The sequence below is a fragment of the Chinchilla lanigera genome, unplaced genomic scaffold (assembly GCF_000276665.1).
Source record: "Chinchilla lanigera isolate Chin_1 unplaced genomic scaffold, ChiLan1.0 scaffold00077, whole genome shotgun sequence".
NCBI lineage: Eukaryota > Metazoa > Chordata > Mammalia > Rodentia > Chinchillidae > Chinchilla > Chinchilla lanigera.
In genome coordinates this window covers 3,330,121-3,347,252 of record NW_004955478.1, presented here as the reverse complement: position 1 = coordinate 3,347,252, position 17,132 = coordinate 3,330,121, and the positions used below count along the sequence as shown (strand labels likewise).

General features: G+C 38.9%; 1 protein-coding gene across 2 annotated transcripts in view; it reads left to right on the top strand.

The window, feature by feature from the left end:
- The window catches only part of Map2k6 (mitogen-activated protein kinase kinase 6), a 117,234-nt gene extending 101,588 nt beyond the window's left edge, over positions 1-15,646 (top strand). For both annotated transcript variants that reach the window (XM_005402104.2, XM_013503244.1), the window contains exons 11-12: positions 5,991-6,036; positions 12,371-15,646. In XM_005402104.2, coding sequence (XP_005402161.1) covers positions 5,991-6,036; positions 12,371-12,448 — 124 coding nt within the window. In that variant the 3' untranslated portion in view covers positions 12,449-15,646. The remainder of the gene's footprint in view (positions 1-5,990; positions 6,037-12,370) is intronic.
- The last annotated feature ends 1,486 nt before the right edge of the window (positions 15,647-17,132 follow it).

The following is a 17,132-nucleotide window of genomic DNA, read 5'->3' as shown; positions in this document are numbered from 1 at the left end:
TATCATGGTATCTGGATCACACATTGCCTGCTTACCCCCAAGTTCTTTTCTTTCTTTTTTTTTTTGAGACAGGGTTTCACTATGTAGTTCAGGCAGCCTTGAACTCACTTTGTAGCCCAGGCTGGCCTCAAACTCACAGTGATCCTCCTGCCTCGGCCTCCTGAGTGCTGGGATGATGGGTGTGCATTACCATACCTGGCCTATCTCCTTTTAATGTATGCATTATGTGTGGAAATTCCCCAAATTCTGGTGGAATCACTCTTTCTATAGAGACCACACTATGCCTACCCTCCTGCGTTCATACCCACAGTAACTTCCTGCTATCCTCTAAGATCTCCACTTTTTCTCACTTTTCGCCCCAGCTACTGTAGTTCACGTATTGAAATATTCTGAGCTATGGACCTGTTGTAGTTTCTGTAGTTGTAGACTTCTGTTAATCCTGTTAATTCTATGTCATTTCATCACAGAAAAGCAATGTCATTCCTGCGCTCAGGAAATCTGTCTTGCTTACAGGGTTTGTTTAAAATAACAGTAGGAACAAAAATGACTTCAATTTAGACACCACACAAGGATATATTTTTGTTCTTCCAACTTTCCGTGTTGTAACTCTGTCTGGTAGAATCTGATACTTGAGAATATCCATTCTGTAGAATAGTGAGTCACTTTTGTTGGTTTGGGAATTGGAAAATAGCAGAGAAAGATCACCCTGGAATTCTGTGAGTGCTCGCAGCCTCCCTTGCCTCAGGTGCCAGATCATTTTTTGCCCGCCGTAACACCAGTATATTTTCCCTGATGCCCCCGAGGGGTGCACACTAAATTATTCAGAAGCCAACTGGGTTGACGATTGCACTTTTATTTATTTTGTTTTTAGATCTTATTACTGATTTGAGTCTTTATGGATACAGTTTCGTTTTTCATGTATAGTAACATACGGAGACCCACCTCCCCACTCAATAGCAGTCTAATTATGCCCCTTGTTTTACTATTGAAAATTTTAAATTTGGTCTGGAGTAGATTGAAAAGAATGAAAAAGTGATCGTTGCCAAAGAATGCTTGTTTATGGATGAAAAGTAGCATATAGCAAAACACATAACTTGTTATTGGCTATTTTTCCATATCCCTTTTTGAGGTGTGTCCCAAATATAGGGTGAATGTGAAAAAATTTATTACAGTGAAAGACACATTGCAAAGAATGCCCCTGAAAATACTCCCCTCACCTCGAACATTCATCCCATTGTTCTTGGCACTTTCAGAAGCAATTCTGGAGTCCTCCTTCCCGTCTTTACCTGTGCTGTCATGGCTTCTCTGGTATGCTGAACTGATTCAAAACCTTTAACTTTCGTGGTCATTTTGACTTTAGGGAAGAGACAGAAATCACATAGTGCCACATCTGGTGAATAACGTGGGGAAGGACACCATATAATGTTTGTGCCAGCCTGGCCTTCCTTTATCACACTTGGCAGCAGCATTCACCGTATTTTTGATCACACCTCTAAAAACATTCATAAAAGAGGACTTCCACCCCTGCTTCAGAAAGTGGCAAAAATGATTGGATCCATGTCGGTGAGTGTTTCGAGGGGAATGAATGGCCATGTGTCTTTCACTGTCATACATTTTAAAAAATTTAAACATTCCTGGTATGTATTGATCACACCTCATATAAAATGATAATGTTGAGGCACATTTTTATGCAGAGCCCCCTTTGAGGGATTGCTGTGTTATACTTTTATAACATAGGCTAGGATCTTTCAAGAATTTTCACAACATCCCAGCTCTTCATGGTAAGTGTGGAAAGGGAGCTACAGTTTTGGAAAGTGACATATTGAATATCAAATTTTAAGGTGCATACACCTGTGTATTTATCGCCTAATCTGTCTTTAGCCTAAGTGTAGAAAAAGGGCTCACTGCTCACAGCCTCGGGAAGCTGCCAGAGTATTTGTGCCCCTCTGTGGGATGCATCCTCTACAAGCAGTGGTGTTGTAGTCCTGCTAAGTACTGCACGCAGCAACCCCGGGGTGGGGGTGAGTCACTTGGGAGTCACTGTCCTCTGGCCTCTCAGCACTGATTGCTTTCTCTTGGGTGACAAGAAGTCATGATATAAAGCCCTTACAAACAAGGGTTGGGGATATAGCTCAGTGGCATAAGCGCCTCCTGACAAGCATAAGGTCCTGAGTTCAATTCCTGGTACCAAACAAACAAACAAACATCATCAGTATCTCACAACCAAGATTAACTTTGGAGCTCAGACTTCCATTTCTTTTGCAGTAATGTCAGAGAAACATCATCTTGGAAAAACAAGAAAGGGAAGTCCATGTGTTTATCCTTATGAACTTGAAGAAAAAACAAGCAATGACGCTTTACAAACCCATTCTTTCTGTACTCATTTCTAAATAAGACTAGGGAGTGATTATTTTTCTTCTTTCTCCCCCCCATGTAGTTTTCTTAACACAGAGATTTTAAAGTTCCTAACATGGGTCAGTTTGACCATAGAGGCCTCGTTTGTGGCTTTATCATAGTAGAAGCCTCATAGAAAAGCCCGATAGTTCTGAGAAGAGTTATGAGTTCATTAAAAAAGATAATGGAATCTCGGCAAGCTCATACTTCTTCGTATAGGTTAACAAAAGGAAGTCACTGGAAATCAACTGCCCACTGTTAAAATAGCCAGACCTGTTTTTGCTTTTCCTCCAGGCCTAATCCAGAGACTGAGTGCCCGGCTGACCAGCCTGCTGGCACAGGAGGATGTGTTGGCATCCCATCCAGATGTCGATTCTGTCTGACTCCAAGAAACTAGTATAAAACAGAGACAGTCCAATAAGGCCTCCTATTTGTTCACGAAGGACAGTAAAAAAAAAGGCACTGGATATATATTTATCTTTTGACAAATGTATGGCTTGAGAGGCCATACATTCTGTGGATGTAACAAACAGCCCTTCTTGGAAACCATCAGGGGGAATTCAAACAGGCAGAAATCCCCTGGTCAGCACGAGCTTGAAGCTAGCAATTCTCAAGACAGCATGGAGCTGTTTTTTAGTGTCAGCTACGGTCAGAAGCGTGTGTTGTGGCATTTGGAAGTGGATTTAGGGCAGTTAGCTAATTGCACACTTGAAAATGGAAAGCCACTTGAAAATTCAAAAGTCTGACTTAAAGCCAGAAAAAAATTGGTGTTGCTTTGAACTCTGCAGTTGTTATTTCATACTGAATTTCAGGCACTTCCTATTAAACATGGAAAATTTGCTTTTTTTTCCCCTCCTCCAACCTTATCCTGGGTATTTTGCTTGTCTTAGCACATGTTTTGAAGTGTTCTTGTATCCATTATATCCATTATATTACTTCAATAAACAGCTTTGCTTGGCTGTGTAAATATTTTTCATCAATACCCAGTAGCAGAGCTTGGGGTGAACTTTGAGCTTTCTCCCAAGAGGCCGTAAGTCAAGAAGTAGCCTATTTACTCACAGTCTCTGAAGTTTCCAGAATCTTAACCATTTCATTATGGATGAACTTGGGTATTTTCACCCTGTTTTTAAAATACAGATTTAAGAGAAAGAAACATTCTGGAAACATTTTTTGTAAACTGTGAAAAGATAAGATACTCTGCAGGGAAGAATTACTTCTACTTAGGAATGGAAGCCTTCAAACCCTTCTGCCTGCTGGAAAGTGTCCTTTTGTTATGTTCTGAATACAAAGTGAAACGTCCTCAGTGTCATAAAGACCCCTGGTTGGTAAACGAGGCCCTGGTTTTAACATTTGAGACTAAGCTTTTTCTTTGCCGGCTGATCATTCCCTCCATTTTGATGTCAGTGGAGAAGAGTGTTGAGCTGCGCAGTGAGCATGTTTTACATTCAGCGCGGTTGTCTAGATAAAAGCGTCCACAGTCAACCCCTTGAATACTGAATGCGGATTTAATGTTTCTTTGTGCTCCTTGTTACTGTTTTAGCAAGTTAACTTGCTCAACTGGTGAAGATTTTCTGGGTTTTGATTTACTCTGAGCAATAGCTGGAAATGTAGGGTTCTTGCACATTCCTTGTATATTTATTGACACTGACGCTAGGCTCGATATGCAAATCAGCAGTGCTCAAGGGGCGCATTTCTTTCTCTGTGTTTCTTGCTAGGTCAACCAGCTCCTGGACTGAGGAAAACTCTTGATTCTAGGGCTAGACATACAGAGGAGGAAGGAGAGGGGAGGGAGGAGATATAGTGATGAGGATGTACCCAGGTAACAGGGGAAGCAGCTTTTCTTTTGAGTGAATCCCATTGCAGAGAAGGGGCTAGGAGTTGGGAACATGGAAGGACATCCTAGGAACACACCCTAGGGTTCTTTACCCTCTGCACTAATGACATTTGAGATTAAGTTGTTTTTTGCTGGGGAGGGCCACCATCTGCCTAACAGGATGCTTAGTTAGCCAAATCCCTGGTCTCTACCAGTACATCTTGGATAGCAGGAACACCTGTCACCAGTCATACAACCCTGAATCCCTCCAGGTATTGCCCGATGTCCTCTGGGGGAAAACCTTCAACTGAGCACCAGGATGCGGGTACACGCAGAGCCGTACATGGGAATTACAAGATCTCATTCATTTCACGTAGGCACACATTCCCATATCAAGCTGACTTTGACACTTGGTAATTCTTCTCTCTAATGCGCTCTTATTTTTACCCTCAGTTGAGATGACACTTTCTCTCATAGGTTGTCTGCTCACTGAGGTCCCTAGGTCCTAGGTCTGCCCTCAATTCCAGGTTGAGACTTCTGTCCTCACATCTACCTGTCACCCTGTCTCAGGTTCCTTGGTTTCTACCCACAGCATTACCTGGAATAAACTGGTAGGCTGCTTTTAAGTTGTTTTTGTTCAAACTCTTTCTTTTTCTCTTCTCTTTCCCATTTCGTTTTGTTTTAAACCATAGTTTCTCAAAATATCACAGTGACTTCTCTCTCTAATGGCTCAACACTTTGCCCCACCTCATTCTGATCAGCTTATGCAGGGGGAACAGAGTTCATGTCACACATAGTAAGTCTCATTTGCTCAAAAGGACCCATTAGCATAAATCCCAGCAACCTAATTATCAGTCATGCTTTGGGTCCTGCAACTCCAGGCAAAATTCCTTTCCGTTCATGTATAATTTTTGGCCCGGTGGTACTGGAGACTGTTTGTTGCCTTTCAAATCATAGTTTAAAAACATCATCTTTTTCTCCATTGTATCATCTCTGATTCCAACTCTAAGGAAATGATTTCTTTCTTTCTCTTTTTCCATTTTAAGGCTGGGATGGATAGGGGTGGGTTGATGATGGGCATCAGGGTTTGGTCTCTTTACCTCGCAGGTTATCTTACTTTTTCCTGTGGTATCAAATGCTATCAAATTTATGTGTAAACACAGAGCTAAGTGACCAGAGTGGACCTGGAAGGAGGGCATGACCACAAAGCATTTCCAGGGAGAGTAATAGCTAAGTTGCTAATTGGGTATGCTTCCTCTTTTATCACTAAAATGTGGTAAACAAATAGTGTTACCTTAGAAACTTCCTGGGTTTATTGCTTCTATCTCAGGAAGGTTTGGTGAGGAATATACAAAAGTAAATGATACATTCAAGAGAACTAGAAGCAAAGAGAACTAAGTAATTGAAGACAGTGGAGAGATAAAAAATGTAGTATGAGAAACACTTGCCAGTGTCTTTCCCATTGGAGGTAGGATGATGAAAAGCTGCCTTGAAGGAAAGTAGACATATGTTTGAAAATATAGTACCTGTAGATCAGAAAAGATAGCCTGGTAAAATATCAAAAGATAGTAAGTGCATACACACGTATTTATTTTCTTATTAAGTTATACCCAGAGTGATTTTATACATAATTCATAACAGAAGAGGAAGGTCAAAATAGGAAGCCTATATTTTCGATACTTTTTAAAAAGCTGGTTATGGTCAGTCTTTTATAGGTATGAAAATCCTAGTTGAGTGAAAAATGGTTTCTAGATTTAATTTGATTCATTTTTTTCCCTTTAAGCTTGAAGAAGAATTCCAAAGAACGGCCTACATATCCAGAGCTTATGGTGAGTATTAGCAGTGTTCACATGTTCATACTCTTAACTAGTGAAGTAACTTAAGACCTAAATTATGATGAAATGAGCGCATTGGAAGAATTGGTTCACTGAGACATATGTGATAGGAATCGGACTTATGCAAAAGAGTTGGGAGGGCTGCAGTCTTCATACATTGTTAGAAGTAATATAAGAAAGTTTTTCCATGCTGATAAACCTATCACTATATAGACCAAATTATGTTTATAAAATTTATAGCTTCCAATTTAAAAGATCCTGGGAGTCACAGTTTACTAATGTAATAGAAAAGAAAGCCTGCTTCAAGAGATTTCAGTCATGAGGGCAATGTAAATGCTTTGAAATTTAGCGTTTTTAGATAAGATACCTAGGATTGACTTCTCCGTGGGGGACCAGGGAAGCAAGAATCACTTCTTTTCTCCTTTTGGGTTTCACTTGTATGGAACCAAAACATAACAGGAAGCAGTATTTGTTTGAGTTCTATGACCTCAACATTCACAGTTCATCATTTGCTCTGTCAATGAAAACAGGAATGAGAATAAAAGCCCCGAAGCATTGCTTTAAGCAGTATTTCTAGTTGTGGTAACTAATATTCTAGGCTAATCACAAGTGACATTTCTGGTACAGGTGGCAAGGACCTAAAACAGACCATTGTTTGCTCTACACAAACTATGTGCTGAAAGCGGAATAAACACACTTTGGTGGAGGAGATGTTAGAAAAGCCAGACAATGAATTTGTGTTAAACCCTTCTTAGATTTGTTTCAGTGATCAGTCTTATTTTCAGTAGGGAAAGGAAAGTTATATTTCTTTTTTTTTTTCCTTTTTTAAAGATAACATTGCATGCACTTTATTCATTTATCTATTTTTGGTACCAAGAGTCGAACTCACGACCTTGCGCTTGCCAGGCAGGCGCTGTGCTGCTGAGCTATATCCCAGGTCCTGAAAGTTACATTCCTGTGCAATCTCTATAAAAGGGAAGAGCAAATGCTGATACCTTTTTATTGTTATTATTGTTACCGGAGCTCAGTTAGATTACAGGCATGAAATGCTTGCTCCCACCCCTTCTGACTCGTGAGCTGTGCTTTACAAACAGCTCAGGGCACATTTTAGGAGGATGGGTTGCTGCTACCTGTTAACAAACTGTGTGGTGAGGAGGATGAGACACAGAAGAATGTAGCTTAGAAAGGTCAAGTCAGGAAGAGTGGTAGAATATCTATCAGCCACAGTGTGATCCTTGCAGCCAGTCTTGTGGCCTGTCGGTTCTTGTGGCCAAGCTTTGGTTGAGGTCTGGACCACTCTCTGGTTGGGTGAATCTGAGTGAAGGCTATCTCCTTGGGCTGCCATTGTCCCCTTTGCAAAAGCAGTGCCCATAGCTCAGCCCTTAACAGCTGCAGTCAACTGAAGACCTGCAGTTAAGGAAGCAAAGCAAAGCAATAATCCCTGAGAACATTTTTCCATTGCACAAGCTTAGATTGAATATTTCCTCTTGGTTATTATTATCTTTTTTAATAACCACTCTGAGGCTCTCTCAGTCTTGGCTACCACCCCTTGTTGGTAGGCTTCTGCAATCCCTAGGGCAGTGATGGTGAACCTTTTAGAGCTTTCGGTGGTGCAGACAGCCTGCGGCTGCATGCGTGCCATAGGTTCGCCACCACTGTCCTATGCTATTTTAAAATTAACTTCACATGAAGTACAGTAGACATAGAGTGATTCCTATAGGATCCTGGGGAGTTGGCAATCCTATTTTAAAGTCTCCTTGTTTTACAGCTGATTTCAGAGATAAGAAAGTTTTCTGACTATTTATGGCTATTAAAAATGCAAAGCATTTTTTTTTTTTTGTTCAAGAGACCTCGTCAGAAATTTCACTGCAGCACACTTGAGGAAAAAAAGGCAAATTATGCATTAGAGACTGATGTTGTATTCTGTTTCCATTAGAGTCTAGCGCTGTAATTTTCTTTTGCACGCATATTAATGTTTATTTTTATTTTAAAGAGAAAAAAGAAAAAAACCAAAAACAATACAGAATTTCAAAACAAGGTGACAGGAAATTAACAATGGTTATTATATGGCATGTTGTTATCTTCAAAGTAGTTGCTCAGATTACCAGATATAGGCATGTAAGATTGGTTAAACAATATAAACACTGTTCTTTTCAATGAACTAATACAAATTAGTAATATAATTGTCTTATGTATCTTGTGTGTATATATATGTATATTTTTTCTCCCCTTCCTTTTTTTCTCCTTTCCCCCATCCCAGTTGTTCTTTCCTTTTAAGCAGTTTCTTTTCCTTTGACCATGTCTATTGCACCTTTTGGATCTTATTTACTCTTTCAGCTTCCTGTACTAGAGAGACAATGCAATGTTTACACATGTGAGTCTGATTTATTTTGCTTATGAGTTTGGTCTCTAGTTGCACCTGTGTACCTATAAAAGCCTCAAGTTTATCTTTCTTTATAGCTGAGTAGTACGCCAATGTTTAAAAATACCACATCTTTTTTAAAAAATTTATTTTAAAGAGAATAAAAAAGCAATAAAAAGATACAGAGTTTCAAAACAAGATGATAGGAAATTGACAATGGTTTTTATATTGCATATTGTTATCTTCATTATCCATTCCTTGGTTGATGGGCATTTGAGTTGTTTCCAAGATTTAGCTATTACAAGAAAGATAGCCTCTTTGATAAATGGTGCTGGACAAACTGGCTCTGCACATGCTGAAGACTAAAACTAGACCCATGTCTATCACTATGCACTAAAGTTAAAATGGATCAAATATCTAAATATTAAAACAGAAGCACAAGATCTCTTTTTGTTTTGTTTTGTTTTCTGGTACCAGGAATCGAACTCATGACCTCGCGCTTGCCAGGCAGACACTGTGCTGCTGAGCTAAATCCCCAGCCCCAAAGAAGCACTAGATCTAATGGAAGAGAAAGTAGGTGGAAATCTTGAAGACATAGGGTTAGGCAGAGAGTTCATGGACCAAAACCAAACTGCACGAGAAATACTTCAAAGAATCAACAACTCAGATCGTATCTTATTAAAAAGTTTTTGCACATCAAAAGAAATCACCAACAGAGTGAAAAAAAAAAAAAACACCCATGAAATGGGAAAAATATTTAGCCAACTGCCCCTCAAACAAAGGACTTTCATCTAGAACATATAAAGAATTGAAAAAAATCAGGCTTCCAAAATTCAAAGACCCAATCCAAAAATGGGCATCTGAGATGAACACACACTTCTCAGATGAAGAAATACAAATGGCAAATAAATATATGAAAAAATGTTTAACATCACTGGTCATTCGAGAAATGCAAATTAAAACAACACTGAGATTGCCTCTCACCCTCAAAAGAACGGCTATCATCATACATATTATTGTTGTAAGATTGTGCTGGGTTTCCCTGGCCTCTACTATGGCATCGGTCTTTGTGGTACTGGAAATGGGCCTGACTTTTAAGACCCTAATATTCCATGCTTTCCTGAGAACTGAGGTTTTTAGATAGAAAATCTGAGCCCACACTCCCTGACTTCAGTATTAGGGTTAGAAGCTATTGTTTAAATTTTAGAAGTTCACAAAAAGGTAGGAAGGAACAGTACAGTATAACTAAGGCTCCATCTCAGACAGGTATCTCTTCTAGAAATTCCTGATAATTTTTTCTCCCCATTGGATTGAGGGCTATATGTGCTTTAGGATGGTCTTATTTGCTTATTCTCCTAAATTTCTTCTGGGAAGAGTGAGTCTGTAGGATTTGGTCTTTTGGAGTAGGTATTAGCTAACTTAAAAAAAAAAAAGGTCTAGATGATTTTAGGCTTTGTGGCCCTGCAGTTATGGTTACTGCTGAAACCTGCTGCTGTTATAGTGTAGGAAGGAAGCCATATTCAATATCTGCATATGTGGCTATGTTCCGATAAAAATGTATTGAAATATCAGGTGGTGGGCAGTGGGTTAGACATGTTCTGTGGGCCTCCCTTCTGCATGACAACTGCCAGGAAGGTTAACCAGTTCGTTCAAGTGATTTCCAGGAGAGATAATAATGTTCTTCAAATATCTGAGGAAGTTCCAGATTGAATTGCAGTGTGAAACAAAGGTGCCTGAGCCTACAGAACACTGCAGTCTCAAGGGATGGGGTGTCTTACATGGGCCATGGAGACCTGTCGGTGCTTGTGGTTTGCCTCTCTCCTGTGGCAGCATGTCCATGCATCTCTACACTTCCTTCAGGCCTGACAGCGAATCTGCATGGTTCAGTGTTCTACATTTTTGTACCTGACTCCTCCTTGCGGAGCCTGGACCTGGAGATTATTCATGGCATCTCACTTGGTCATCTCCAGGTTACTGTCTTTGTTGTTCCTAGTGCACAGCTTGGAGAGGGGGTTGGCTTCCCTCTCAGCCTTTTGCAGCCTCAAATCTCCCAGGAGAAGGTAAATCACATTTTCAGCTGTGACTTGCCTGTCTACTTTTTTCTCTCTCTGCCTTCTGGCTCTCGTTCCGTATACCAGCCTGGGAATAAACTAAAAGGTACCTCAAGATTTCTTTTAATTGAGAACTTTTCTTCAAGTTATTTAATTCATTCATAAACTCAGCCTGCGTCCACTGAGATAACAGCAGCAGGACAAGAGGCCAGGCGGGGCCGAAGCAGCCTGCAAGACAACCTGAAGTTGGGTGTGTCCTGTTTTGATAGTAAAAAGCTTTAAAGTACATTAAACGATCCCCAGATTCCAAGAGGACACGGGAAAGCTTAATAATGATGATGGTAAAACACTTGGTGAGTGAGCTATGTAAGTGGTTAGTAATCAAAAGTCGTGTTGTATTTGGCAGTTGAAAGAGCTCAGGATGAGGGATTTTGCCTGTAGAAATCCAGTTAAAGTCCTGGGTGAAAGGCTTCGCGCCACCACCCAACCTGCGTCCTCAGATAGGAAAAAGCACAAATCTTCTTGAGTCACGGTCCTTAGCAGCGACCACCTCCTTTCTTTTGGGTTTTATTTCCTTGTTCCATCTGTATTATACTGTTTCTTCAAACTTCCATGGGTGGGCATCCGTGTCCCCACAGAGCTGACTCATCCGGCGCTCTGCTGTCAGGTTTAAAACAAATATAATTAGAAAATCTACAGCGAGGCAACATGAGATCGTAAACTAAATCCCTTAAGTCAGGGAAACAGAGTGAGTCATCTACATGTCTGCATGCAAAATACCCACAATGAACTGCTCAAATCGCCCTTGGAAATAGTGTTTCCAGACAATCAGGGACGTGGGTGTGGTGGGAGAGCCGGGTACGTGGCATCAGGTTCTAGTGGAAGGAACTGTCCATTTGTGTTTGATTGGTTCTGGTTTGGCATGAGAAGTATGGATCTTGATCTGGTGTGTCTCTTTCTAATGAGGGATGGACGGTTCCAAGGTAACAGCTTGGTACTTATCATAACACAGTTGAGTGATTTAGGAAGACTGTTTTGGGACAGAGAAGCTGGCTTAGTGTTCTTCTGAATTGTTTTGAAATACATGGTCTCTTGCGTCCTACCTCGCCTCTTCCCCCAGCAAAGTGCAAGACTCTTGTTTCCTTTTTTTTTGCTGTTTAGTTTATTTTACCTGAGCTGCATGTATAAAGACCAGTTTTCCTTTTTTCAATCTTTAATCTCTGAGTTGAATTTTTTTCTCCACATACCTATTCTTTGGCAGTCTGCATTATTTTCCAGATGGATCAGCTCTTTATCAAGACACACATAACTCTTGGCTGTGACTTAGAAAATGGCTTTAAATGTTTCAATCCAAACAAGCTGTCCAATGTCAAGGACAAAGATGTCTTCCATTCACATTTACTATTCGACAAACTTGGTGTCTTATTCTACCATGCTTTTCCTGAGAAAAGAGATGACCTAAATCTAATGAATTTCTAATTATTTGTTCTTTTTTTTTTTTTTTTTAAGAGGGAAAGGTTTATTAACGTCAGAGTTTGTGGAGGTTTCAATCATAATTATCTGACTCCTATAATAATCGAAAATGCTTTGTAGGGTATGTCAAAGCTTTGTATGGTTTCTGCCAATCTTTGTATTTCACTGCAGGTAGGATTTAGATAACATATTTACTTTTTTAAAAAAAGCAAGAGGTTCTTTGTAGTAGAAATCTAGGGCTTTCAAAAGGAGAAGGTGGCAACAAAGATATATCTTTAAAATACCTGCATTGCTAGCTATGTGCATATTTTGGAACGGTAAGAGGAATCCAGTTAGCTGCTGATGGAGATATTAATCCATTTTTAAATGAGGTATTAATTTGGAGATCTCAGATGCTATCAGTGAGAAATATTAATGCTATATATTTTCTTTTCTTTCACAGCAACATCCATTTTTCACCCTACATGAATCCAAAGCAACAGATGTGGCGTCTTTTGTAAAACTGATTCTTGGAGACTAAAAAGCAATGGACTTAACTGATTGACCCTACTGTGGATTGATGGATTTACAGGGTGAAGCAAGTTCACTACAGCGCCAATAGAAAGTCATCTTTGAGATAATTTAACCCTGTCTCTCTGAGGGTTTTCTCTCCCTATTTTTTTCTTATCCCCCTCCTCAGGGGGCCTTGGAATCTATAGTATAGAATGAACTCTCTAGAAGGATGAAATATGATAAAGGCTTAGGACTTAAAAAGGTGATTAAATATTTAATGACGTGCCATATAAGTCCTTAAGCTTCTCCGATTTCTCTTGTTCTTTACAAAATGAACACGTTGGCCCTGGCAAAAAGGTGCTACAGTAGTGATGAAATTGTAAGTAGATTTGTAGTTCATCCCATTTATTATTTTAATATTTATGTTTAAGTGCTTGGTTGGAAAGATTCCATTTTATGCAAGAAGGGAGATACAGAAGAGGGTTGGGTTGGCGATATTTATAGGGCTTTTATTTTTTAAGTTTGATCGTGTCTGTGTTCCAGAAGAAATAATTTAATATGCATCTTTAAGAATATTATAAAAATCTCAAAAAGGAGCTCTTCTTGTGAAATGTCTCTTCCAGTTGTGGCTGCTGCCGTGCTCACAACGTAACTCAGTCCTGGGTGATCATCATGTGTTCTACCCGAAATGTCAAAATATCTTGCTTCTAACCCTTTCCTCACCTGTGGGAAACATAAAAATCATTTTTATCACAGTTCAAAGATGAAAAATTTGGTTCTCTTGACATTTGTGGTATAGTATTAGTGGAAAGTGATTTGTGATGTGATTTTATATCTACCCACGTATCCACATCTGTGTGTGTGTGTGTGTGTGTGTTCTGCCAACTGGCTTTTATGAATATCTATATTTAGTGGAAAGGACATTTGTCCAACGTAAGGGGAGAGATATGGTAAACCACAGAGAGAATTGGTGCCTTCTGCTTTTGTCCCTCCTGCATTGGTTAAGACCCAAGGATTGCCTTCATAATTGATGTACTCTTTTGCTTTGTTTGTATTCTTATTCCATGAAGAAGCCTTACTACTACTGGAAGAGAAGAAAATTAAAGCCAGTTAGTAGTTCTTTGACAATATGAAAAGATAAAGGGGAAGGTTTAATTAATCCTTAGGAACAGACTACCAGATTTCCACGGGATGAGTTGAGGCTATGTCTTTCCTCAGTAGCATGCAATAGCAAACTCCATCCTGAATTCCTAGTAGGTTAACTACATAGCCAAATTTTTTGTGTGGATTAAAACAACTACAGGTTCTCTGATTTGGGGCTTTTTCTTCTTTTATGATCAAGGAGTGAAATGATAGAGAAAATACAGACCTATCCTAAATAACCAGGAACTATTGCTTTTGGACATCGTGTTTATCAGGGCTACACTGGGAGTACAAAGATGGGGGATGTTTATTTAAAAGAAAAAAAAAAGCCACACTATTTCTTTCCTTGCCTCAAATTCTCCATTGTGGAGAGGACTACTCCCTTTTCTTCCCTGCCTTCCCCTATCACATTTTGAAATGCAGTAGTTTATTTTTCTCTGGATTTTCTTCTATCTTATTCTTGGCATTGTGCTCATGGAAGTTGCCCAGAGTGAGTATGACACTTCTTCATGTTCTGCTCTGACAGATATCCATTTGATTAAATAGCAGCTCCATGTCCTATCTTCATGTGCTTTTAGCCAGAGCAGGGGTCCTGACCTTGTGATTATAGCCCTGCAATTTCTCCCCCACCTTCTTACATCTGGAAGTTCCTCTCTTTGAGGTAAGAAAAAATCACAGCTGTACTCCTGCTCTATTTACTCATTTTCTGAAAACGGAAAGTATTGGGAGAAAAATCTGGGGTCAATCCATAACAGATCTGATAAACTACTAAAGTAAATCATCTTTCTGGTCTGAGTCAGTTTACTCCCACTGTTTTTATACTTTGAAATATTCTTAAGGAAGAGTGTATTTTTTATTGGTATGTCTGTTTAGTTGGTGAGTCCAGGGTCTGAACTTGAAAAACATTCATAGTAAGGAAAAAGTTGGTCTAAGGTTCTCCACATTGGTGCACTTTGGAAGCATGTAGGAGCTTGTGAGCACTGTCACATTAAAGCCTTAACCACTGGGGACTTTCATCTAATTGGTCCAAGCTAGGGCCTAGGAACTGGTACTTTATTTTTTCTTTAACAATCCTCCTGTGATTCTGAAGTCAGAACATTGCATTGGACTTTTTAAGAAGAGAAGTGACTGGAAATTACTTTCTCTTAAATATTTTCAGAGAACAATAAGTGACTGTAGAAGAACAAGAGCTCCTATTTCTTTTGCGTTATCTTTATCACTATCAGAGAGGGCATGTTCCTGGGATACTGATTGGAAAATTGAAATACCTTTTCCCCAGAGAAACAATATTCCACTTGATGACTAAGTATCTTATGTACTAAGATGTAATGGCTTGATAGCCTTAGAAATCTAAATTTTATCTTTTGTTTTGTTTTGTTTTTTTTCTGGTACCGGGAATTGAACTCATGACCTTGCGCTTGCCGGGCAGAAGCTGTGCCACTGAGCTAAACCCCCAGCCCCAGAAATCTAAATTTTAAAACATGGTTTTGTTTCTAAAGAACTGTGCTACGGTATTGTAATCTTAACAAAACCAAGGTACATCAATTATGTGTAAGTTGAAAGTCTCCTGTACATACAGACAGATATGTATATATAAAGAAAAATCAGCATTCAGGAATAATGATGGAGTGTTTAATTCTCTGCCACCATGGACCATCTGATTATCAGCCCTGGCTCTACCAATGTATTACAAAATCAATGTAGCTCTACTTTAGGGATCATGCTTATTTTTCCAAATGTATTTGATTTGGTATCATATAATTGTCCATGGTATAACTTTCCTTTATATTTATAAAAAATCCACCTCTTTCTATATATTATTGATTTAAGAGATGTGCCAAGAACATAATGTGAAGGATTTTGAAGATGATTACTGTATGTATGTGTATCGGTGAGTATTGCTCTTGAGAGAAGCTACCTTAAGAGATTATTTATATGAATAATTTTACTAAAATATTTTTGCCCCTTCTCTTTCAGAAGTCTATTCTTTCCCCTACATGTGTAATCATCATCTTAGAATTTCTCTTTAGTTTCTTCTTCTTTTTTTTTAATAAAAGTCCTTAGTAGTTTGTGTCCAGCTTGACTCACGCCTGGTTTATCAAATTAATAGGAAATTATATTTGGCAGTTTCTACAAGCTAAATCTGCCCTCAGAGTTGAAATTTTACCATCTCTTTGTAAAATATTTCCTGGGCTTAAGAGATAATTTCAAATGATATATACTCAGCATGCTCAAAGTTGTATGCTTGTTTTAAGCAAAGGAAACTTTGTTCCATCTCCCCAAATGACTTCTTTGAGGGAGAAAAAAGTCATATTGATGTGTATATTGATAAATTATCAAGATAATCGTCCATTTTGCATAAGATACCTATCTATTAGCCATGACTGAATGCCTTAGGTGGAGAAATAATCTATTGTTTCAAAGACTCTGGCTATTCTGACAAAATCAGAACAATTGGTTAAATAAGCAGCTTTTATCTTGGTTAGGCCATTTGAAGTGGAAGGGAAATGTGTGGTATAGCTCAAAATGGTTTGCATTTTATAGTTTCGTATATCTTCCAAACCTCACAAATACTACGCAGTATATGACAGAGTTTCCCACACTTTTTCTGTTTATGGTGCCATTAGTTGTCTTGGTGATTTTTTTTGCGGTGCCCTAGGTCAACATGGTCATTCAGTGTATCAAGGAATGAGGTTCAAGGAGTTTAACAGTAGTAGTTTGTATCACATCCTTTGGATGTCCCAGTGCTTCCCTTAAGAATTTGCGGTATCTTCCTGTACCTGAGAATTTGCAGTGCTCTCTTAGCATATTTCAATGTACAGTTTTGGGACCATTGATATATGCTGTGCTGATGTTTGCTCTACAGTTAGTGACCCTCAAAATTGAACTCTTGGTTGTTCAACCCTCTATATGCTTTTACTGTTGGTTTTGTTGTCATTGTTAGCATTGTTTTTGCCTTTCTCTGGTTAATTCATTTCTTAAAGGATATCCTATGGTCTTTGCTATTCCTCACACCACATTGCCAATGGTCATAATATAGAAAATGAAATACTTATAAAACCCAGTGCTAGAGGAGGTTAGTGCAAAACGAATAGGATTCATGATTTCTGCAAGTGAATTTGATTTAATGTCTTTGTACTATGATTACAAGGGAGGCAGAGAGAGGCTGATATTTTATGGTTTAACACTAGCAAGAGGGTTCATTAGCAGTGCTCAGAGAAAGTATTCTGTTTCTCTGAAAAGTATCTAACAAAAACATTTTGTCTTTGGCCTGAAAGTACAATGGATACCTAGTTCCTAATTTCTCACTCAATTTTTTTTTTATGTAACTCCCTCTGACCTTGTTGGTAAGATTTATATATTCATAAAATTCATCAGAGCTGGTATTTAGATCTAGCAAAATGAGTTAAACTTCTATTGTGCTGGGATTTGGGCCTTCTTAACATGACTTTGCCGGGTCAACAGTTCTTTCACTTTTATTCAATTCAATACAAGTGAAATATATTCAAATAAATCTCACCTTCATGGGACTCCACCTCCCCGTTTTCAAATGAAAAGTTCACTTGTCA